This window comes from Sinohyriopsis cumingii, chromosome 17 (genome assembly GCF_028554795.1).
Source record: "Sinohyriopsis cumingii isolate HCF-2022 chromosome 17, ASM2855479v2, whole genome shotgun sequence".
Classification (NCBI taxonomy): Eukaryota; Metazoa; Mollusca; class Bivalvia; order Unionida; family Unionidae; genus Sinohyriopsis; species Sinohyriopsis cumingii.
Genome location: NC_142977.1, coordinates 15,683,481 through 15,704,572, shown reverse-complemented (window position 1 = coordinate 15,704,572; position 21,092 = coordinate 15,683,481). Strand labels below are relative to the sequence as shown.

General features: G+C 34.6%; 1 protein-coding gene across 1 annotated transcript in view; it reads right to left on the bottom strand.

Annotated features, from left to right (window-relative positions):
- LOC149777805 (uncharacterized) overlaps window positions 1-20,177 on the bottom strand; it is a 100,881-nt gene extending 80,704 nt beyond the window's left edge. The window contains exons 1-3 of the mRNA XM_089938857.1: window positions 20,108-20,177; window positions 9,483-9,701; window positions 2,504-3,881 (exon numbers count right to left, since the gene is read on the bottom strand). Of these exons, the coding sequence (XP_089794983.1) occupies window positions 2,504-3,881; window positions 9,483-9,638 (1,534 nt within the window). The 5' untranslated portion in view covers window positions 9,639-9,701; window positions 20,108-20,177. The remainder of the gene's footprint in view (window positions 1-2,503; window positions 3,882-9,482; window positions 9,702-20,107) is intronic.
- Window positions 20,178-21,092: the final 915 nt, after the last annotated feature.

The following is a 21,092-nucleotide window of genomic DNA, read 5'->3' as shown; positions in this document are numbered from 1 at the left end:
TTAGAAATGCACATAGTTATGCTTTCTCAAAAACTTGAATGCCTGGTTAGAAATGCATATAATTATGCTTTCTCAATAACTTGAATGCCTGATTAGAAATGTAGATAGTTATGCTTTCTCAATAACTTGAATGCCTGATTAGAATGTAGATAGTTATGCTTTCTCAATAACTTGAATGCCTGATTAGAAATGTAGATAGTTATGCTTTCTCAATAACTTGAATGCCTGATTAGAAATGTAGATAGTTATGCTTTCTCAGTAACTTGATCTATGCCTGATTAGAAATGTATATAGTTATGCTTTCTTAAAAACTTGAATGCCTGATTAGAAATGTAGATAGTTATGCTTTTTCAGTAACTATATCAATGCCTGATTAGAAATGCACATAGTTATGCTTTCTCAAAAACTTGAATGCCTGATTAGAAATGTAGATAGTTATGCTATCTCAATAACTTGAATGCCTGAATAGAAATGTAGATAGTCATGCTTTTTCAGTAACTATATCAATGCCTGATTAGAAATGTATATAGTTATGCTTTCTCAGTAACTTGATCTATGCCTGATTAGAAATGTATATAGTTATGCTTTCTCAAAAACTTAAATGCCTGATTAGAAATGTATATAGTTAGGCTTTCTTGGTAACTATATCTATGCCTGATTAGAAATGTATATAGTTATACTTTCTTGGTAACTATATCTATGCCTTATTAGAAATGCGTATAGTTAGGCTTTCTCAAAAACTCTAATGCCTGATTAGAAATGTATATAGTTATACTTTCTCAGTAACTTGATCTATGCCTGATTAGAAATGTATATAGTTATGCTTTCACAATAACTTGAATGCCTGATTAGAAATGTATACAGTTATGCTTTCTCAGTAACTTGATCTATGCCTGACTAGAAATGTATATAGTTATGCTTTCTCAATAACTTGAATGCCTGATTAGAAATGTATATAGTTAGGCTTTCTCGGTAACTATATATATGCCTGATTAGAAATGTTTATAGTTATGCTTCCTCAATAACTTGATCTATGTATGATTAGAAATATATACAGTTATGCTTTCTCATTAACATGATCTTTGCCTGATAAGAAATGTATATAGTTATGCTTTCTCAATAACTTGAATGCCTGATTAGAAATGTATATAGTTATGCTTTCTCAATAACTAACATGCCTGATTAGAAATGTATATAGTTATGTTTTCTCAATAACTTGATCTATGCCTGACTAGAAATGTGTATAGTTATGCTTTCTCAATATCTATATCTATGCTTTCTCAATAACTTGATTGCCTGATTAGAAATATATATAGTTATGCTTTCACAAAAACTTGAATGCCTGATTAGAAATGTATATAGTTATGCTTTCTCAATAACTTGATCTATGCCTGATTAGAAATGTACAGTCATGCTTTTTCAATAACTTGATCTATGCCTGATTAGAAATGTATATAGTTATGCTTTCTCAATAACCTGAATGCCTGATTAGAAATGTATATAGTTATGCTTTCTCAGTAACTTGATCTATGCCTGATTAGAAATGCATATAATTATGCTTTCTCAATAATTTGAATGCCTGATTAGAAATGCATATAGTTATGCTTTCTCAAAAACTTGAATGCCTGATTGGAAATGTATATACCAATAGTTAGGCTTTCTTGGTAACTATATCTATGCCTGATTAGAAATGCATATAGTTATGCTTCCTTGATAACTTGAATGCCTGATTAGAAATATATATAGTTATGCTTTCTCAGTAACTTGATCTATGCCTGATTAGAAATGTATATAGTTATACTTTCTCAATAACTTGAATGCCTGATTAGAAATGTATATAATTATGCTTCTCAAAAACTTGAATGCCTGATTAGAAATGTATATAGTTATGCTTTCTCAATAACTTGATCTATGCCTGATTAGAAATGTACAGTTATGCTTTCTCAATAACTTGATCTATGCCTGATTAGAAATGTATAGTTATGCTTTCTCAATAACTTGAATGCCTGATTAGAAATGTATATAGTTATGCTTTCTGAGTAACTTGATCTATGCCTGATTAGAAATGTATATAGTTATGCTTTCTCAATAACTTGATCTATGCCAACAACCACTCTCTTAATGAATAGTTATGCATTATGACAGATTTTAATTATGACACCCTCACTACAGGCATAATAATACTGGATAATGTACCTAACATTTTTCTTTAACATGTTAGTTCTAAATCTACAATCAACTGAATATATATCAGCATCATCACTACTACTATTGACTTCAAATGACATATGCTGCAGTTCAGAGTTCTATTGACATTTCAAGAGATACTGACTTCATTTTCAGATATAAGATTTATCTTTTTGACACTAAATTCTACACCATATATAATAAAAATGCTATTATATGGGTATTATTATAATTAGAAGTTATGTAATGTTGCAATATCAATAAGGTCATGTTGAACCATCAAAAATGAATAACAACTTTCACTTTAAATACCTACCTCTCCTACCCTCAATCTGTTGCTGCAAATACTTTTTCCCTCCTGATATGGTCCCATCATGGGTTATAACTACTCGTCTATCATTACTTTCCACTGAGAAAAAAGGAATTTCACTCTTTCCTGCCCCTGGGGTAGGAATGATCGTGGGGCTAGCAGTTGAGACACCTGGCTGAGGTTCCACGGAATGGCAAGGTGATGATGCTGGTTCCGGCTGAAGACTGTCAATCCAACTTTGAATAATTTTTAATTTCTCATCTCGGAAAGAAGTATTTTCTCCCAGCTGAGGAAATATAACCACATTACGTTCTTTTGAATTTTCTGACACAACAGGTGAAGTTGTAACAAAAAGTCTATCTGTGCTAGACAAAGAGGAATGTGACGATACTGGTGTCTCGTGAGAAACTTTAACTTTTAATGATGGTGCATTATCTTGCAATGTAGCATTTTTTAACACAGGCATACTTTTCCTGGATGATATTTGGTTTTTGCCAGCTGGTGAATGATCAGAAACATTAAGAATGTTAATTTGGTCTTTTGATTTTGAGACCACATGAACTTTTCTTCTGTCACCATCCACAGCAGAATCTAACTTCAGCTCTTCTCCTTCAATACGAAAGGAAGAGGATTTTCGTCTCACAGATTTGGAATCACTTATAGAGGGAACGGATTCAATTCGCTTACGTTTGCAATTTGCATATTCATTATCAAATGACAGTACCGTACGTTTGTCTAAACTCTGATCTGACACTTGGGAATTTGGATCACTTTTACGTTTGGTGCCAGATTTTGAAATATGAAGGTCATTGGCTAAAGGCTGGTTTAGCAGTTTAGTATATTTACTGAGATCTTCTTTGCTCTTTTTATGTGGAGGTGAATTTTGAACTCTCCTTCCCTTATCATAACTAACATTTTCTCTCATCCTTTTAGTAACATTATGGAAACTTTCATATTTGTTACCTGTACATGTAACATGTCTTTTAATTTTGTCATTCATAACAGATTTCACATTCCCCTTTGATTCCTCATGTGAACTACCAGCAGAAGCTGCTTTACCATCAGCACTGGGTGAGGTAATAATCTGTGTTGCTGATGTTGGCAATTTGAGTGGAGACTTAACACTATCAAATGAAGGAGTCGTGCTTTTCTCTGCTTGAAAATGTGATGATTTCGATTTAAAAGAAAATTTTATATCTGGGTTAGAGGAAGCCGATGGGCTTGAAATATCCCATCTGAAACCTCGTATTTCTCTTTCCTCATCTTCCTCACTCTCAGTGTCTGGCTCAGGGGAGAATCGGGCTTCCTCAATCTGTGCTTCTGAATGGTTCTTTCGTAGATGTGATGTTTGCCCTGGCAAAGTCATACGAGGTGCAGAACCAGTCTGCAATGAAAGAAATTATACAGTCAAAGGAATAGAAGTGAGAAGTATATAAGACACTTTTCAGTTTTCATCCCATTAATCTGACTCAGCACACACAAATACAATTATATAATGGCAAATAAATGAGTCAGATAGAGAGGATCTCACAGCCATCATTTATATGAAATGTCAAATAAAACCAGTCTGATGGCCATATACACACATGTACACGTATATAATGTAACATAAACCAGTGAGATACAGGATCTCTCAGCCTTGCACACATATATATTTGCCAAATAAATTAGCCAGACTGAGAGGATCTCTCAGCCATGGGAGGATCTCTCAGCCATGACAACATATATATTGCCAAATAAACCAGTCAGACAGAGGATCTCTCAGCCATGACAACGTATGTCAAATAAACTACCGTATTTTCCGGCGTATAAGTCAATACTTTTTGACTTGAAAGTTCGGTCTTCGTCTTATACTCCGAATCGACTTATATATGGATTGTGTCATTGAAATTGCATTGACTTATATATGGATTACAGTATCCGATATGCTATTGACATTGCTCTATAATCGGCATAATCGAAAACAGGTCACATAGAAGTACAAATTCATGTTAAATTACTATGTCAATAAATTGTCATAAACTAATATGACTGCGTTTATATTTGTAAGTTTTGTCATTATTTACTTTGCATTCTGCGTGTTTTTTCTTATTTCTCAAACATAAAATAAAAGAAAACAATTTAACGTACCGGTAAAAACTTCACCGGGCCGCATAGCACACTTACAGTCTATACTCTATAGTGTACTGTACTAATTCAAAGCATATTGTTTGTTCCTAAAAAAAAAGACATGAAATAACTGGTCCATTAATATTTGATTTTCCAGAATAATGTTGGACACACATGAGCAATTATCGGCATAGCTTTTTAATTGATCCAATTGATCCTACAAAGGGATGTAATCCATATTAACTTGAGCGTTCTATGATTATTTATAAAATAATGTAGATCATGCATTCTACTGAATCTACCAAATCATATGTTTCTAATTGTATTTAACAAAGTTTCTCAAATAAATTAGGTTTAAACTACACTAAAATCAGATTTATAGATGGACTACCAGTACTCATAGATCATCAGTGATCCATGATTTTTAGTTTCACAATTCAGTTTAAAGCAAATTGTAATGTCAACACTTCACCTATATTCATTCTTAACCAGCTGACGATTCGGTGTCTCTCTTTGATTATACCGGTTGTTGATAAATTGGTCTTTGGTTTCCAACAACAATCAAAGCCAGTTGCCGCAATTGTTTAGACCTTGATATTGGCTTTAGCTACCGATACTAGTTACCATATTGCCGGTACCCCATTGTTCTTTATCATTAATCCGCATCAATTACGCTACCCGTTTTTAATATCAATGGGATTAAGTACAACAGGAAATGATGCCCACTGCCTTCTCTAGATGTAAATAATGAATTTAGCCATGGGCATTGTTTTCATTGCTATAGTACGGGCACATTTTAATGAGTTCGGTATATTTTGATCAATCTCTTCATAGCATGCACAGCCACGTGGCTCTTGTTGCAATGGATATCATAATTAAAACAAATATGGTTTAAACTAAACTAAAATCAGATATATTGTGAGCGCGCGCGTGCTTGTGTGTGTGCGCACGAGAGAGAGAGTGAGAGATGAAAATATTGTCCGTGTACAAGATAGTTCTTTTATTCAGGGCGGTTTTTATTTGTAGCTTTTGCAAAGAGAAAAAAGACGGTATTTTGAGTTACCTGACGATTGTGATAATCCTCATGTATTACGAGCCTGCTATATTCCATTATCAATAAACACCTCTAAATCAACAATTCATTCTTGTTTTAATTACGATGTACATTGTCACAACAACCACATGGCTATGCAGTGTTATTTACATGGTAATTAAACATGCTTAGCGCTTTGGCTATAATTGAAACCAGATTGAGGGCAAGAATCGACAGAATAGGTCAAATCAGCGAGGCTGCCAGTAGGGAAATGAGGCTTTTTTTAGGGAAATGAAAATCTGTCAACATTTTATTGAAGTCATTGTCCATACAAAATTTGTTATAAGGACAAGAGATCATACCCATTACTTTGTATTCGAACTCGCCGATAAAGATAATAGTGGGATATAGCACTGAATAGATTAATAATAAAATGTTAATTATATCCAAGTCCAAAAAGAACAAACACTTAAAAAATAGTGTATATATATATATATATATATATATATATATATATATATATATATATATATATATATATATACATACACGAATCGATTTAACGGAGTCCGTGACTTTCAAACTTACGATAGAAAATGACAAGTTTGTATAAGTTACATTCGTAACTGCAGGTAATAAAATGAAATGAACTACAACATGGATGTGCTTTCAATTATAATAAGACAAGCATGGACTGTTTATTCAGCTGTGTCAATTGATAACAAAATATAGCAGTTCAGAAGTAAAATCACAAGCATGTCAGCATCAGTAATGCAATTTCACGATTGCCGGTAATATGGAATATCATACAACGATACCATCAATATTCATGCAACCGGAAGTTACTACCGGTAGTATAAAATACAAAGCCAAGTTATTGACCTGGTCTCGTCTTATACTCCGAATTGACTTATATATGGACGAAGGATGGAAAATTTACAAAATTGGTCAATTCGACTTATACTCCGCATCGACTTATACGCCGGAAAATACGGTAGTAAGATAGATAGGATTTTTCAGCCATAACAATGTATGTCAAACAAACTAGTAAGATAAAGGGGATATTTCAGACATACTCACACAAACATATATATCATCAAATAAACTAGTCAGATATATTAGATCTCTCAGTCATGTTCACACATGTGCACACACACAAAATGTCAAATAAACCAGACAGACATTGAGGATCTCAGCCAAGCAAACATACAATGTCAAATGAACCAGTCAAATTGTTCAGATTTTTTGTAAGCCTTGGCAAACAAAACTAGACTGATCAGAAATTATTTGACAAGCTTCATAACTTTTGTTTGAAATACACACAAATATAAATTTATTACATAAATAAAAATATTCTGTTTAATATGTGAAGAAAACAGCAAAACAAAGTACACTGGATTTTGATCACTAAACTATTACCATAGATGACATCAAGACATTATTTGGGATTATTCAAATATTACATGTAGAAAAACTATACTATGATATTAACATATGTAATACAATGGTCATGTAGTTAAAATGTTTTAGATTTTTTTTATTCATAAGCAATGTTTCAATCAGAAGTTCTGCAACAACAAAAATGAAATGTTTACTAGTAGATCTTTTTTCTAAACAGCACAAAGACATATATATTATTTACTGTCTCACTTGCAAGACATCTTATCGCTCATCTGCCACCACGCGTTATCAGCTACGATAAACTGCAAGGACAAAGATGGAAAATTATGTATGTGCTCTCAAATGCAACTACACCTCAGAATCTGTGAATGAATATTGTTGTCTGGTCACCATCTGCCAATATTTAGGATCATAATCTGGTAACTAGATGATCTCAAGTTTTTTATAACAAGTATATATGAAATGTATGCTGAAAACCTTTGGCAGATCCACCTATAATTCAGAGCAGAAAACAAATTCACACACCAGGTTAGCAATAACAGGACCTTTTCTTTTTGAAATAGTTCACCTGACCTATTTTTCCAACCACCTGCCAACTATTATTCTGAATGGCAAGTCTTTTCCAAACAAACAATTATAAACTATGGTGGAGCCTTAAGGCACTTTGGAAAGGAAATGTCCATAACTATCTTTTGACTTTACAAAATCTTGGACAGTCTATTTCACCTTCTACAATTTATTTTCTCACAATTGAATTTGTAGTTTCTGTTTTATACAATAACTTTAAATACAAGAATTATGGTGAAGCAAAATATGAAAAGTGTTAATGTATTTACAATTTTAGTAGTAATTCAATGAAATTTTATTAATCTAAAATGAAAATGAAAAATGGACACTGTACTGCATACTCCTAATTTAAACTTTCTACACTCACATATCCCTATTTTTGCCAAATTCACCCTTTTCTGGCAGAATGGTGAATTCATTTAAACCAAATATGAGATTCCAGCATGAATAATGTTGTTATCAGTGGTTTTAAAATCCATCAAAATATGTGAAAATTTGGGGTGACCTTTCACCTCCACCCCACCTCCCCAAAGATCTAGGCAAAACATTAACAAACTGTTGTTTTTACCCCCTCTTCAAAACTAGGTGTTTCTGAAATATGATAGGGTATTTTGTTGAAACATCAAAACACAAACTTAGGAAACCAAGTCTTGATCAAGACATTATCCTTTTTAAATAGCTTACTGACCTAGGCAAATTCAGGGTACATTTAATTAAAGGACTCTAATTAACCTCAGTCAAGTACTAAAACATAAAATGTGCATGGCACATCTTGAAGTAGTTGTGATAGCATAGTTTACATTGTTTATATATGCCACAGAAAAAAGGACTGTACTTAGAGTATAGTTTACACTGATTACAGGTGCCATAAAATAAAAACATGGACTGTACTTTTGATATAGTTTATATCGATTACAGGTACCATAAAATAAAAACATGGACTGTACTCAGAGTATAGTTTACACTGATTACAGGTGCCATAAAATAAAAACATGGACTGTACTTTTGATATAGTTTACATTGATTACTTGTGCCATAAAATAAAAAAAGGAGTGTACCAATGATATAGAATACATCGATTACAGGTGCCATAAAATAAAAACATTGACTGTACCAATGATATAGAATACATCGATTACAGGTGCCATAAAATAAAAACATGGACTGTACCAATGATATAGAATACATCGATTACAGGTGCCATAAAATAAAAACATGGACTGTACCAATGATATAGAATACATCGATTACAGGTGCCATAAAATAAAAACATGGACTGTACCAATGATATAGAATACATCGATTACAGGTGCCATAAAATAAAAACATGGACTGTACCAATGATATAGAATACATCGATTACAGGTGCCATAAAATAAAAACATGGACTGTACTTGTGATATAGATTGCATTGGTTACTTGTGCTATAAAAAAGACATGAACTTATGGCAGGACCATCCTTAGAATAAATATTTAAAACTGTTTTATGTAACTTAAACATAATTCAAATTTCTTTATACATTTTTAGTTAATTTTTTGCATAACATACACTGTTATCTATATCACTGCATCCCATTTGGGATGGAGGTTAAGGTAAATTCCATTTATTGAAGAAAAGAAAATCATTTCCCCTTTGATATCTATTAAGAAAAAACAAATTTCACAAAATTCATTGAGTTCCTGGCTGGCAAGATTTTGAATTAATCGCTAATGCTGCCCATATCAATATATGCGGATAAAGAAACAAATTGAAATACTTATATTAAATGACCCAATGCCTTCAAATAACAAAGGAATGCCAGCAGTGTTTGGATGGTGAAAGGTACAAATTAAAAGCTTAAGAGAAATAGTAGTTATTGTAGAAATATTTCTGACCACTTTGTCCTTTATCAGCTTTGGTATTTCCCATGTTGAGACTCCCGTGTCAACATTGAAATAATACACCCTGTCAGGGTAGGTCTTAGACTGCCTTACAATCCAGCCATGGGGCAGTGTTGGCTTATTCTGATTTTCTTTCTGTGACAATGACATCTTTTATCAGCAATAGTTCTTATAACACTTGTAGCACTTCATGTCTTGCATCAATATGGCAATCTGAAAACATATATATGTTGTTTAGTGTAGATTACTTATTTATAAAACAAAGTTATGAATTACAATGCATGGAAGAAAGAAAATATAAACTGCTTTTTGGATGAATAAAAAACATTCAAAAATACAAGATCTTGTCCTCATCTATCCATCACCTAACAATCAAATGTCATTTCAACTTTGTGGGTAAGGTACATGTAGTTGACACAAGTTAATGTTATCAAAACATGAAGCATCCAATGACTGGGTTTACAAAGAACAGCTGTATGAAAGGATTTTTCCACTTCATAAGCTGTCTTTTGGTAAAATCCCAAATCCCATTTTGGAAGGAGTAGCAATGTCACAATTTTCAAGATGGTTACTGTGGAATCACCATTATCATTTACAATCAAACAGGTCCTGGGATAAATGTGCATGTCAAGTTTCATGGCTATAATCATAGCAGTTTAGGAGCAGAAATAACAAACCTGTGCTAATAAACGTACAACGGATGAGGGATAATAAGTTCTTCTGGTCTATGATATATGACAGGGCTCTAAATTACATGTAATGCTAATCTGCTAACCCAAGGTCGGTGATTTTGCAGACAGACCACCAAAACCCCAGCCATCACTAATCAAGGTCGGTGATTTTGCAGACAGACCATCAAAACCCCAGCCATCACTAATCTGCTGGAGCACTATCAAAGCAGTTGTTGTTGTTGTTATGGGGTTTAACGCCATTTTTCAGCACACGATAGGCTATGCATGGCGGCCAGTATTAATGTTGGACTTGACAAGGCACAATATTGTAGTAGAAAATATGGCAGGTCTTATTCCAAGCATCAAGTAAATTAAGGTGATTATTGTCAAAACAGTCTCCATGGAAACAGAACTAGCCAAAAGTTCTGGCCCAAGCACTGATTTCAATATGGACAAAAAAACAGATACAGGGTATTGGGCTAGTATTGGCCAATCAAAAAATATTATGTTGGCCAACTCAAAGAATAATCACAAATTATTGCAGACAAATTTGTTTTAATATTTACATCATTCATGATAAGCATTCAATATACTGTGAAGTGACAATTCTAAAGCATTCATGCACTTGTGTTGTTGTTGTTGCTGCTGTTGTTGGTTTGGGTTTAACACCATTTCTCAGTGCAGGATAGGTTATACATGGCAGCCAGCAGAACTGGTGAAGGATGAACCTGGGAAAAACCTCAGTAAGAGAACCACTGACCCATGGTAAGCTACTGGCAGAATTCTGTTATGCTTACTTTGGCCGAGCCCAAGACTTGCAGCTACACAGACTGAAGTGAAAGGTAGTGATCTGTAAAGGCAAATGCTTTAGACACCTCAGCCACTCAGGGCCCATGTATTTATATGGTATCATTTTCAGCACTTTAACACAATAGTGGCCATATGGTGCCAACAAGAGATAAAGTTCCAAAATGAATGCAGAAGTTTTTGAGAGGTGTGTGTGTGTGTGTGTTTTGGATTTCTAACATAGCTTTAACAATTTTTCAATCATATCGCTATGATGTCTGCAGTGAGGCAGTTTATAGTGATGTCTAGCACTGGGGCTTCATGCTGCAGACATGTAGCATGATGTCCCACCTCGTTACATTATCCTTACACTAGGCTGACCAGTCCTAACACTAACCTCTTAATGCTGAGCGCCTAGCATGGCAGCTGTTAGTACCATTTTTATAAGTCATTGGTATGACTCAGCTGGGGTTCGAACATCCCACATCTGAGGAAGAAGCTCTAACTACTAGGCCACCATAAAAGTCTTTTGTGAGATGTGCAACCACAACCAAAACAAAAAAATGAGATGAAAAGAGACAGCACAATTGTATGATCATGAGATGGGAGTAAGAAAGCACTAGAAATGCTGCCAAAGTAAATACAAATATGAGATAGAGCGCAGGATATACAATTTTATTGGTCTGAGTTGATGTTAATGAACAATAAATCCTGAATTAGAAACTGAAGTGACTTCTATTTGATTTTTAAAGTATCAGTGAAATTTAGGCAAGCTCAATTCTATTATGGTGATCCTGTGGGTAAGTAAAAATCCTAATTTCAAGCCCTGATCTGTGAGGTTCTCAAAAACAAAGGTGAAAATATAATTCATCTTCACTATGTAGAAAACAATGCACTTTGTACTGTCATAGGTCACTCTTGACAGATGTACATGCATATATGACCAGATTGAAAGCATGCTCTGCACGTGAGGCCTCAGGTATAACAGCTTATTAAAGTGATTATCTATCAATAAAACATGTATGTCATAGTGATTACTGTTACCTGAGAAAACGGCAGTTACCTCCATCAGGTAAATTTGATTTAAAGGGTGGAAAAATAAAGATACAGTAGCTGAAGAAGCTGGTTTTTACAAGAAATACTTTAACAGTTTTGATAAATGTTACTGGAATTTTCAAACCAGCATGTTCTAGCATGTTTGGAAATTCTAGAAAAGAATGCTCTCAAGACTTTTTGTAGTGTTCTGACAATGGGTGTCTTGGACCCCCAAGTCTTTTAGAAATTCGGACATGTGTTAAGAAATCTGAATGACAAGGTGAAAAAGAATTAGCAGGCATAAAATTGCAACAATTAAGACAAATTAGGAATATTAGGAATATTTTACTCTTCTGCAGATTCACTATTTTTCATGGGGTAACAGTTTTCAAGGATGCTGTAGTTACTTCAAAATACAAAGTTAGAGACTCAATTAAGTGTGGTTCATCTTTGGAAACAATCATACCCTTCACCAATCCACAGAATGAAGTTTGCACAAAATGTTGTTTTAATGTTAACCATAAAAGCCTACCCCAATAAAAAATAAACACTTTACAAAATTTTGGCAAATACTTCCCAAGGATATCTAGAAGAAAAAAATAACCTTAATTAGAATTTAGTGTATGTTTTGAATAGTATGCCTATGAAATTGTCCAAGAAGAAACAACACACCTTCAAAAAAGATACATTTCTTTGGAATGTATCTACTTTGGGCTAGTACAGTACAGACAATTTGGAACCCTGAATAATGAAATGGAGAAATTTTAATAAAAGGAAATGATCAACAAGGTATCTAAATAATAAAACTGTTGAAAGCATATTTCATTTCCATTGGTATAGGTCTTGTGCCACTGAATGTAGTATACCATTTTTTTTAAATTGGCAATTGGATCAAAATCAAAGGGACAAGTTAGTTACCCCATGTGCCACTGAATGTAGGATACCATTTTCTTGAAAATGGCAATTAGATCAAAATCAAAGGGACAAGTTAGTTACCCCATGTGCCACTGAATGTAACATACCATTTTCTTGAAATTGGCAACTGGATCAAAATCAAAGGGACAAGTTAATTACCCCATGTGCCACTGAATGTAGTATACCATTTTCTTGAAATTGGCAATTGGATCAAAATCAAAGGGACAAGTTAATTACCCCATGTGCCACTGAATGTAGTATACCATTTTCTTGAAATTGGCAATTGGATCAAAATCAAAGGGACAAGTTAATTACCCCATGTGTAATTGGGAGGGATACCAACAGGATCTGAGGTTAAGGCATGGGACTCACAGCCAAAACCCACCACCAGGTCGGCCTTGATTAATTATTTTGTACGCTGTAATAAGGTAGTTCATTCCACTTGCCTTGGCATGAAATAACCTATAAAAAATATTGCATGGACAAATACAAGTGTTTTGTTTGCAAATCCTTACTTGCCTTGGCAAAATATAACCTAAAGTATTCCATAGACAAATAAAAGTGTTTAGTTGCAAATCCCAAAAAATTGCTTATGTTTTCATTAATGGAGAGAATAAAAATTTCGCATACTTTCTTATTACAGTCCTATCAACTTACATAAACATGACCTATATCGACAAGCCACCTATGTTAACATAAAGGCAAAGTCCCGTTCCCATGGTCTATTGTTACTATCCAATTTTGTCATGCTTATGTTAACAAGAAGATAAAAAATAAACATGTATGTCAAACAGAAGCCCCAAGTTCCAAATCAAAGAAATCCTGGTTTTCTAATGGTTTATGTTGACAAGCTGCGAGTTCCAACCCATACTTTGTTCTAGAATTATTTGATGTTGCTTTTGCAATAACAAATGGGCATTTATTTGATTCTCTAAAGATGGTCTTTTTGTATCAACTTCAATAACACATGCAACCTTCATCAAAACAAGCTGGCTACACTCTTCAATATAAACAACATACCAAGTCAGCACCAAACTTGAATAACAACAATGGAATTTGATGGACCATTGCTTTTTCTAAAGTGATTAGAACATGTTTATTGTGACATGAAAGTTTCCTTTTAGCAGGAAAAAGTAATGTTATGTTGACAATGACGACCAATAGCAGCATAAAATGCAAATCAAATTAACAATCTTTTGAAACTAGATATCTGGCTGTCAAGATAACTAAAGGTGGGACATCGCAGATGTTTGCGAATATTTTTATTTTGTTCATGTTTTCATTTCCTATGAATAGCCTCAACCACTTGGCATCCTCAGCCACTTGGCAGAATCAACCACTTGGCAGCCTCAGCAAGTTGGTAGTTGTCTCAGACAAACCAAAATCTAGACCAATTTAAATACATGTACAGTACATGTAAACAAGAACTATACAGCCACATCCTACTGTCAACAATGAATATCATAGTGAACTGTTTAGCATGTTTTGGATTTTCTAACATAGTTTTAAAAACATTTCGGTCATACCACTACAATGTCTACAGTGTGGCAGTTTATAGTGATGTCTAGCACTGGGACATCATGCTGCAGACATGTAGCATGATGTCCCACCTAGCCATATTATCCTGACATAAGGCCAACCAGTCCTAACACTAACCTCTTAATGCTCAGCACCAAGCAAGGCAGCTGCTAGTACCATGGTCTTTGGTACAACTTAACCAGGGTTTAAACCTGTGTCTCCAACAACTGAGGCAGATGCTCTAACCACCAGGCCACCGGAGCGGTCAAAATTGTTCAGCAACATGTTTGTTGACAATGGGATATTTATCAACAAGGACTACCATTGTTTATATCTATATTATTTGTTGTCTAATGCGATGTGATTAATGCATGAATTTTCTAACAAATGACATATACTTGGATTAATGGAGTTTTCATACACATGTACATTACTAAATTTAACATGGATTGTTCTAAACAAATGTAAGTTGTCAATATACAAGTGTATTTCAGCCTAATTTTGACTTCAATTAATCACAATTTCCATTGTTTATTTTCTCTCAGTGTAAATCCTACTCACCAGCAAAGGTCTCCCCTTACAAATTTCACTTGTATGCACACAAAAATTGTAAGCCTCACCCCAACATTCATCTCGACTTCTGCTTATGTCAACAATGAGAATGTTGAGATAAACAGGTTGAACTGTAATCAGGCTAAAGATTCTTATTCAATTTTGTCAATACATGTATTGTATTTATGACTAATGTATCAGATCTAGCAACAGAAACAAAATCACCAGTAGTCAGATGAAAGTGTCTAATCTTAAACACAGTGCATACTCATGTTAAGTGCAGTGGTTGTATTTGTTTTCAAAATGGTATAGTGCATGATATCTGTGACTGCATCTAAATATGCATTCAATTAAACAGACTGAATAATGACTAAAGTGTTCCCTTTTTGAATCTTTCATTCCTCCATTTATGCAAACTCCATGCCTCCTATTCACCCTCCAAAGGTCAAAGCAATTGTTATGAAATGTATGCATAGGGAAGCTGTGGCTAGAAATTGGTATAATTCATCCATGGTGACTGACAAAGATCAATTTCAAGATAGGTGGCCTTTTCAGACTAGGACTATATTTGTGAAAAGTATGTGTATATATATGCAGTAAATATGTGGCATATGTGAATGTGGTAAGTGTGTGTGTATAAATATATATATATATATATATATATATATATATATATATATATATATATATATATATATATATGTGGTAAGTATGTGTATATGTATATGTTTATTTGGTAAGTATGTGTATATTTGGTAAGTATGTGTGTATGTGGTAAGTATATGTATGTGGTAAATATATGTATATGGTAAGTATGTGTATATGTGGTAAGTATGTGTGTATGTGGTAAGTAGATGTATGTGGTAAGTATATGTATATATGGTAATACAAATTACTGCTTAACCTTTATGAACAATTTGTCTGCGGCGGTTCGAGTCTAAGATTCAGCCAATGTGGGCATGTGAGAAAGCTTGCCAGTAGCTTCTCGTGGGTCGGTGGTTCTTTCCGGGGTTTTCCGGGTTCTTCCTCCACCATTAATACTGGCCGCCATGTATAGCCTATTGTGCTGAAAAATGGCGTTAAACCCCACAACAACAACAACAATTATGAACAATTTCACTGACACTTCATCGATATCTGCATCATATTTTTCCCAGACCATTTCTTTAATGCCTTCCTGAAATCAAAATTCTCAACACTGGGCCCATCAATAGAAATTCTCATTAAATGTTTCAGAGTAGATACACTCATAGAATTTCATAACTTGGTTTTTAATAAGATTCTGGTGACTGAACCCCCATTTCACAGTCTGCAGTAGAAAATGGGGCAACAAGATGCAGCTGGATATAAATCTGTTTTTCTGAGCTAGATTTTTTTAGCCATATTCTTTGTGCTTGATACAGACTTGTTTTACAAAGTACATTTTAATTTTTCATTGACATAAGTGACTTGGGCTGTTTACAGTCGATGACTGGCATCCTTGTAGCAGCATCCTGTGTTACTCAGTTAAGTTCAGACCACAAAAACGTTATTTAAGTAAATAATCCCTACAACAATAAGCAGTCCCAAGTGCAATAAACATAAATTAACAACAAGTGCAAATGACACTGAATCTTTTTGCCAACCTGTTCAACAACAGAGGATATCCCCCGGTCATTCCTTATTTCCTACTAATCTCATTTAATTGCTTCTCAAATCTGACTGACAGCTTGTAGTTAGCTGCAATCATGTTCGAATAACATCTTATTCATCAACTACCGACATGATCCACTGACTGCTGCAGATGGTGAAAACAGGTATTAAGTGGCCTGATTCGCTTCTATCAATGAAAAATTCAAAATTTACTTTATACAAATTTGTCACCAGCAACTTTTGCCAGGCAGTAAAATTAAGCACCACTTTCAAAACACTTTTGCATCTGGCAACAAATGTGAAGCCTAGGAGAGGCCCTCTATAAAGCACTGCCTTTGGTTACAGTAAGACATTGGCTCTTGACATTACATCAGGTTCTATGTTTTACATTGTATGACTAGCTTTCTAGGCATTTTTAAAAAATCAGTCCACATATTTGAATTCATCAGTTGCAAGATGCCTGAAATCCAAAATTTATTAATTGTCCGCCACAAAGTTGTTCTCTGCGACATTTTGTATACAGGTCACTGCTACCTATGTCCCAACGAAGATGACATCTTGCGGTTTCAACCAGCCATGGTGTAACCATCAGGTATGTAGACACTACAGGAGGAAGAGAAGGTCACAAGAGAGACAAACCATACAAAGAACTGGGATAGATATCGGCACATACAAAAAATTACTCAGTCTACTGGAATGTTTACAATGTATATGTCAGAAATATGATCAGCGATACAAGCACCAACAAGAAATAATACTCTTTCATGACAAGTAAAAAATGTGATGGTTCCGGAGAAGGATGGCACAATCCATTCCAGTGCATCTGACAAGTCAGAAATCCAGAATGCCCAGTTCTCGTCAGTCTTCAATACTGAAGACATAACAAACATGCCTGATCTCGGTACTAGCAACACTCCCACTGCCCCATCCATCCAGGTTCATGAGAAAGGAATACTTAAGCACCTCCAAAACCTAAACCCACATACAGCGACTAGACCTGACCAGGTTTCGTCAAGATTCCTGAAAGAGATGACACCTTCAATATCTCCAGTGCTAACTTTCCTATTCCAAGCCTCATAAGAGCAGGGCCTAACTCCAGATGACTGGAAAGGAACATTCATCACCCCATTGTTCAAGAAAGGCGACAAAAGCAAAGCCTTCAACTACAGGCCAGTTTCCCTGACATAAATTTGCTGCAAAATCATGGAGCACATCCACAGCATAGCCACCTGATGCAGTTCTTTGAAATAATGTTCTATATGAAAGACAACATGGCTTCAGAAAGAAGAGATCATGTATGAGCCACAGCAAACTTATAATCACACAATCCTGCTCAACTTCAGCAAAGCATCTGATAAAGTCCCTCGTAAGCACCTTGCAGCTAAAATCCATCGCTACTGTGTCCAGTGCAAGACCCTTGAGTGCATAAACAGCTCTTTAGATGGAAGAAACCAACAGGTTGTGCTAGAAGGCCAGTCATCTTCATCAGCCCCCGTCACTTCAGGCATACCCATGGAATGGTCAGGGGTCCTCTGCTGTTCCTGATTGTTACGAAATGGCCGATATGGCTCATTTAGTCTTCCATACTTTTCATTTAAATCAGGTTGTCTTGTTTCACGCGCTGTAATATTTCTGTAAATGTAATTTTTCGTCGTATCTCGTGACACTTTTATTGCTCGCGTGGCACGTGCGAAATAATGTATTATTGCGCACTACTATATATATATATCGGGTAGAGATATTGAAGGGCACAGCCAATATAGAGGGAAGCTCTTAAACATATTCAGCTGTCGGGCAGGTGCCATTGTAATTTCATTAAAGCCAAACAGTTGGGTAAGTCGAATGTTTTTTTAGTCAACTCTTTTTATTATTTACAATAATAATTCAGTTTCATAAAAGCACGTTCATTGTTGTATTATGTGGTCACATCGTTTATCGTATTTGCAATTCAGTTTATTAAGATATAACCTAGGCAATGTGGTGACGAGTTAATTTCATCTAGTTGTTATCATGACTAATTTCGAAAACATATTATGTATGTATTAATGTCATAGCGTTATGTATATTTGTTTTTATTGCGTAGCATTCCTATGTCATACTTCGTGCCTATCATATATTCTTAAAGTAGTTGCAACAAAACCCATTCCAATTAAATTAGACTATTGACAAGGTGTGTTTATTTTCCATATTCAGCTCGCCGGTTATGAGCAGCCGGATGGGCTTGTGAATACCATGACGTCTGGTGTACCATTACTAGTATAACCCACCAATTCAGTGCCAGTGTACAGGTACAAGTGCGGAGGGGAAAGTGACCGTGCCAGAGAGAAGGTCGTGTCAACGTGTATTTTCCAATCAAGTAGTGTTTTGACTACAAGTAAAGTACAATAACAAGTAGTGTATTGACTACAAGTAAAAGAACAATAACAAGTAGTGGTTTGACTACAAGTGAATTACGACAGTAGTGTCTGACTACATAAATGTTTGCAACCAGTAGTTGATTATATGGGTTTGCAGCAAGTATTTGTTTATATGAACGTTTGCTAGAGATATCTGTATACATGAAGTTTACATGGAGTTTCTAGAACTTTTTGACTACTTGAATGTGACATAGTAGTCAAAGTATATTTCATGTGTGTTTTATATTCATTGTATATGCTTTTCTGTGTTATTTTCATATCATTAGTACCATGTTTAATATATTGTCATTTGTCATCCAAGAACGTGTTTATTGTTTCTTTAAAACCCTGCCCGGTCTCAAAGGGTCAGCTCGACTACGTTACACTGATCTACATCAATTATTTGCTATTGGAAGTCGATTCCCAAATCAGCCTTTCTGCTGATGACAGAGTAATTGACTCAGACCAGGATGCACCTACAAAGATGGGAACATGACTGGCAAATGGAGTTCAATCCTGACAAATATTAGGTCATCCAAATCACCAACAAGAGACAGATCATCCCAGACATATACCACCCATGGTAAAAAAACTGACGATGACATCCGAGGCCAAATATTTGGGCGTCCCAGAAGCACCTAAGACAGGATCTTACACTAGAGGACATCTTTGCAGATTTCTCGTCCCCTTCATCAGAGTCAACGCATACAAAGACTCCTTCTTCCCATCAGGAATCCGCCTGTGGAACTCCTTACCAGCCTCCCTAGTCAACGCCAATTCCACTGATGTTTGCAGAGCAGTTGTTGGTATGGGGAACGCTAAGGTCCAGACCAGGGATGTTTTTAACCTGTTTCTAGCTGCATTTGGAACCCCCATAAATGTACACAGGTCATACCATGTGCGAATATGTTCCAGAGGAACCCAGCACATTGCTGTAAGAAGTAGAAAAACTGTAAGCAACTGCGAACACTTTTGTCAAATGCAGTCGAACTCCAAATTCCTGCATAAAATAAAACGTCATGGATTGAATTACATACACGGACCATGCTGTGCATTGTTGTTATGAATAATTATTATTTTGATAACTGGGCCTTCTAAAATGAAATTTCATTACTTCAGTGCAATTTTTATGCAATACGCGTCAGCGAACCTCACAATCTTCTGTCAACTTGCTCTTCCATTGCATGGTACCGTAATACGTGTATGTTGCAAAACAATAACAATACTAATTTGGTACTATTTAATAAATTTCGTCCAATATTATATATACAGTAATATAATAGTTTAAAATAATGATATAATGGTCGCAAAATACAATGGCAGAACGATCAATATGTCGTTATAAGTGGAGCCGTAGAGTGAACGAGCCGTGATTCAGACCAAATTATGATCTGATTCAGACCACATTACGGACAGATTAGGACCAAATTCAAAGCTAATTTTGAACGATGTTAAATATTATAGAAAAACGATCCAAAACACTAACTTTATACGTTTTAGTAGTTAATACTGTTTTCGCAAACATGTTAAGAAAGTGAAACATTCTGATTTTCACCTCATAAATTTATATCAGACAGTTCTTCATAGATTTGTATCCGAAACCGCAACACAATAATTATCAGCTATCGTCTTAAAAATAAAATAAAATAAAACCAAAAGACATTTTTAGTGTTTACCTTAAATAAATAAAATAAAAAATTATTATCTGAGTTGATATCTTTGAAAATCATTTTAATTCGGTTCATATAAATCAGGCCACCATGACCAACTTTCAACTCCATGAATCAGTGTGTATATAAATTTACCCATAACTTTGATTTTTCATGGAAATCATGTTTTCGACTCATGATATTTACCAAATACACGTTGTTAACAGAATTATTTATCTGTAGCACAATATTAAAACATATTTTACTGCTATATTTTTTTTCTTGCGATTAAAATATGAGACTATTTAACTAATTTAAATGTTCATTTCAAACCGTTGAAACATTAGCAAATATTAATGAACGATATTAATGAAAGTAGATATAAACACGCTCTAAATCCATTTAATCATCTTCATATTTAGCACGTATAATATAATATCACAAAATTGT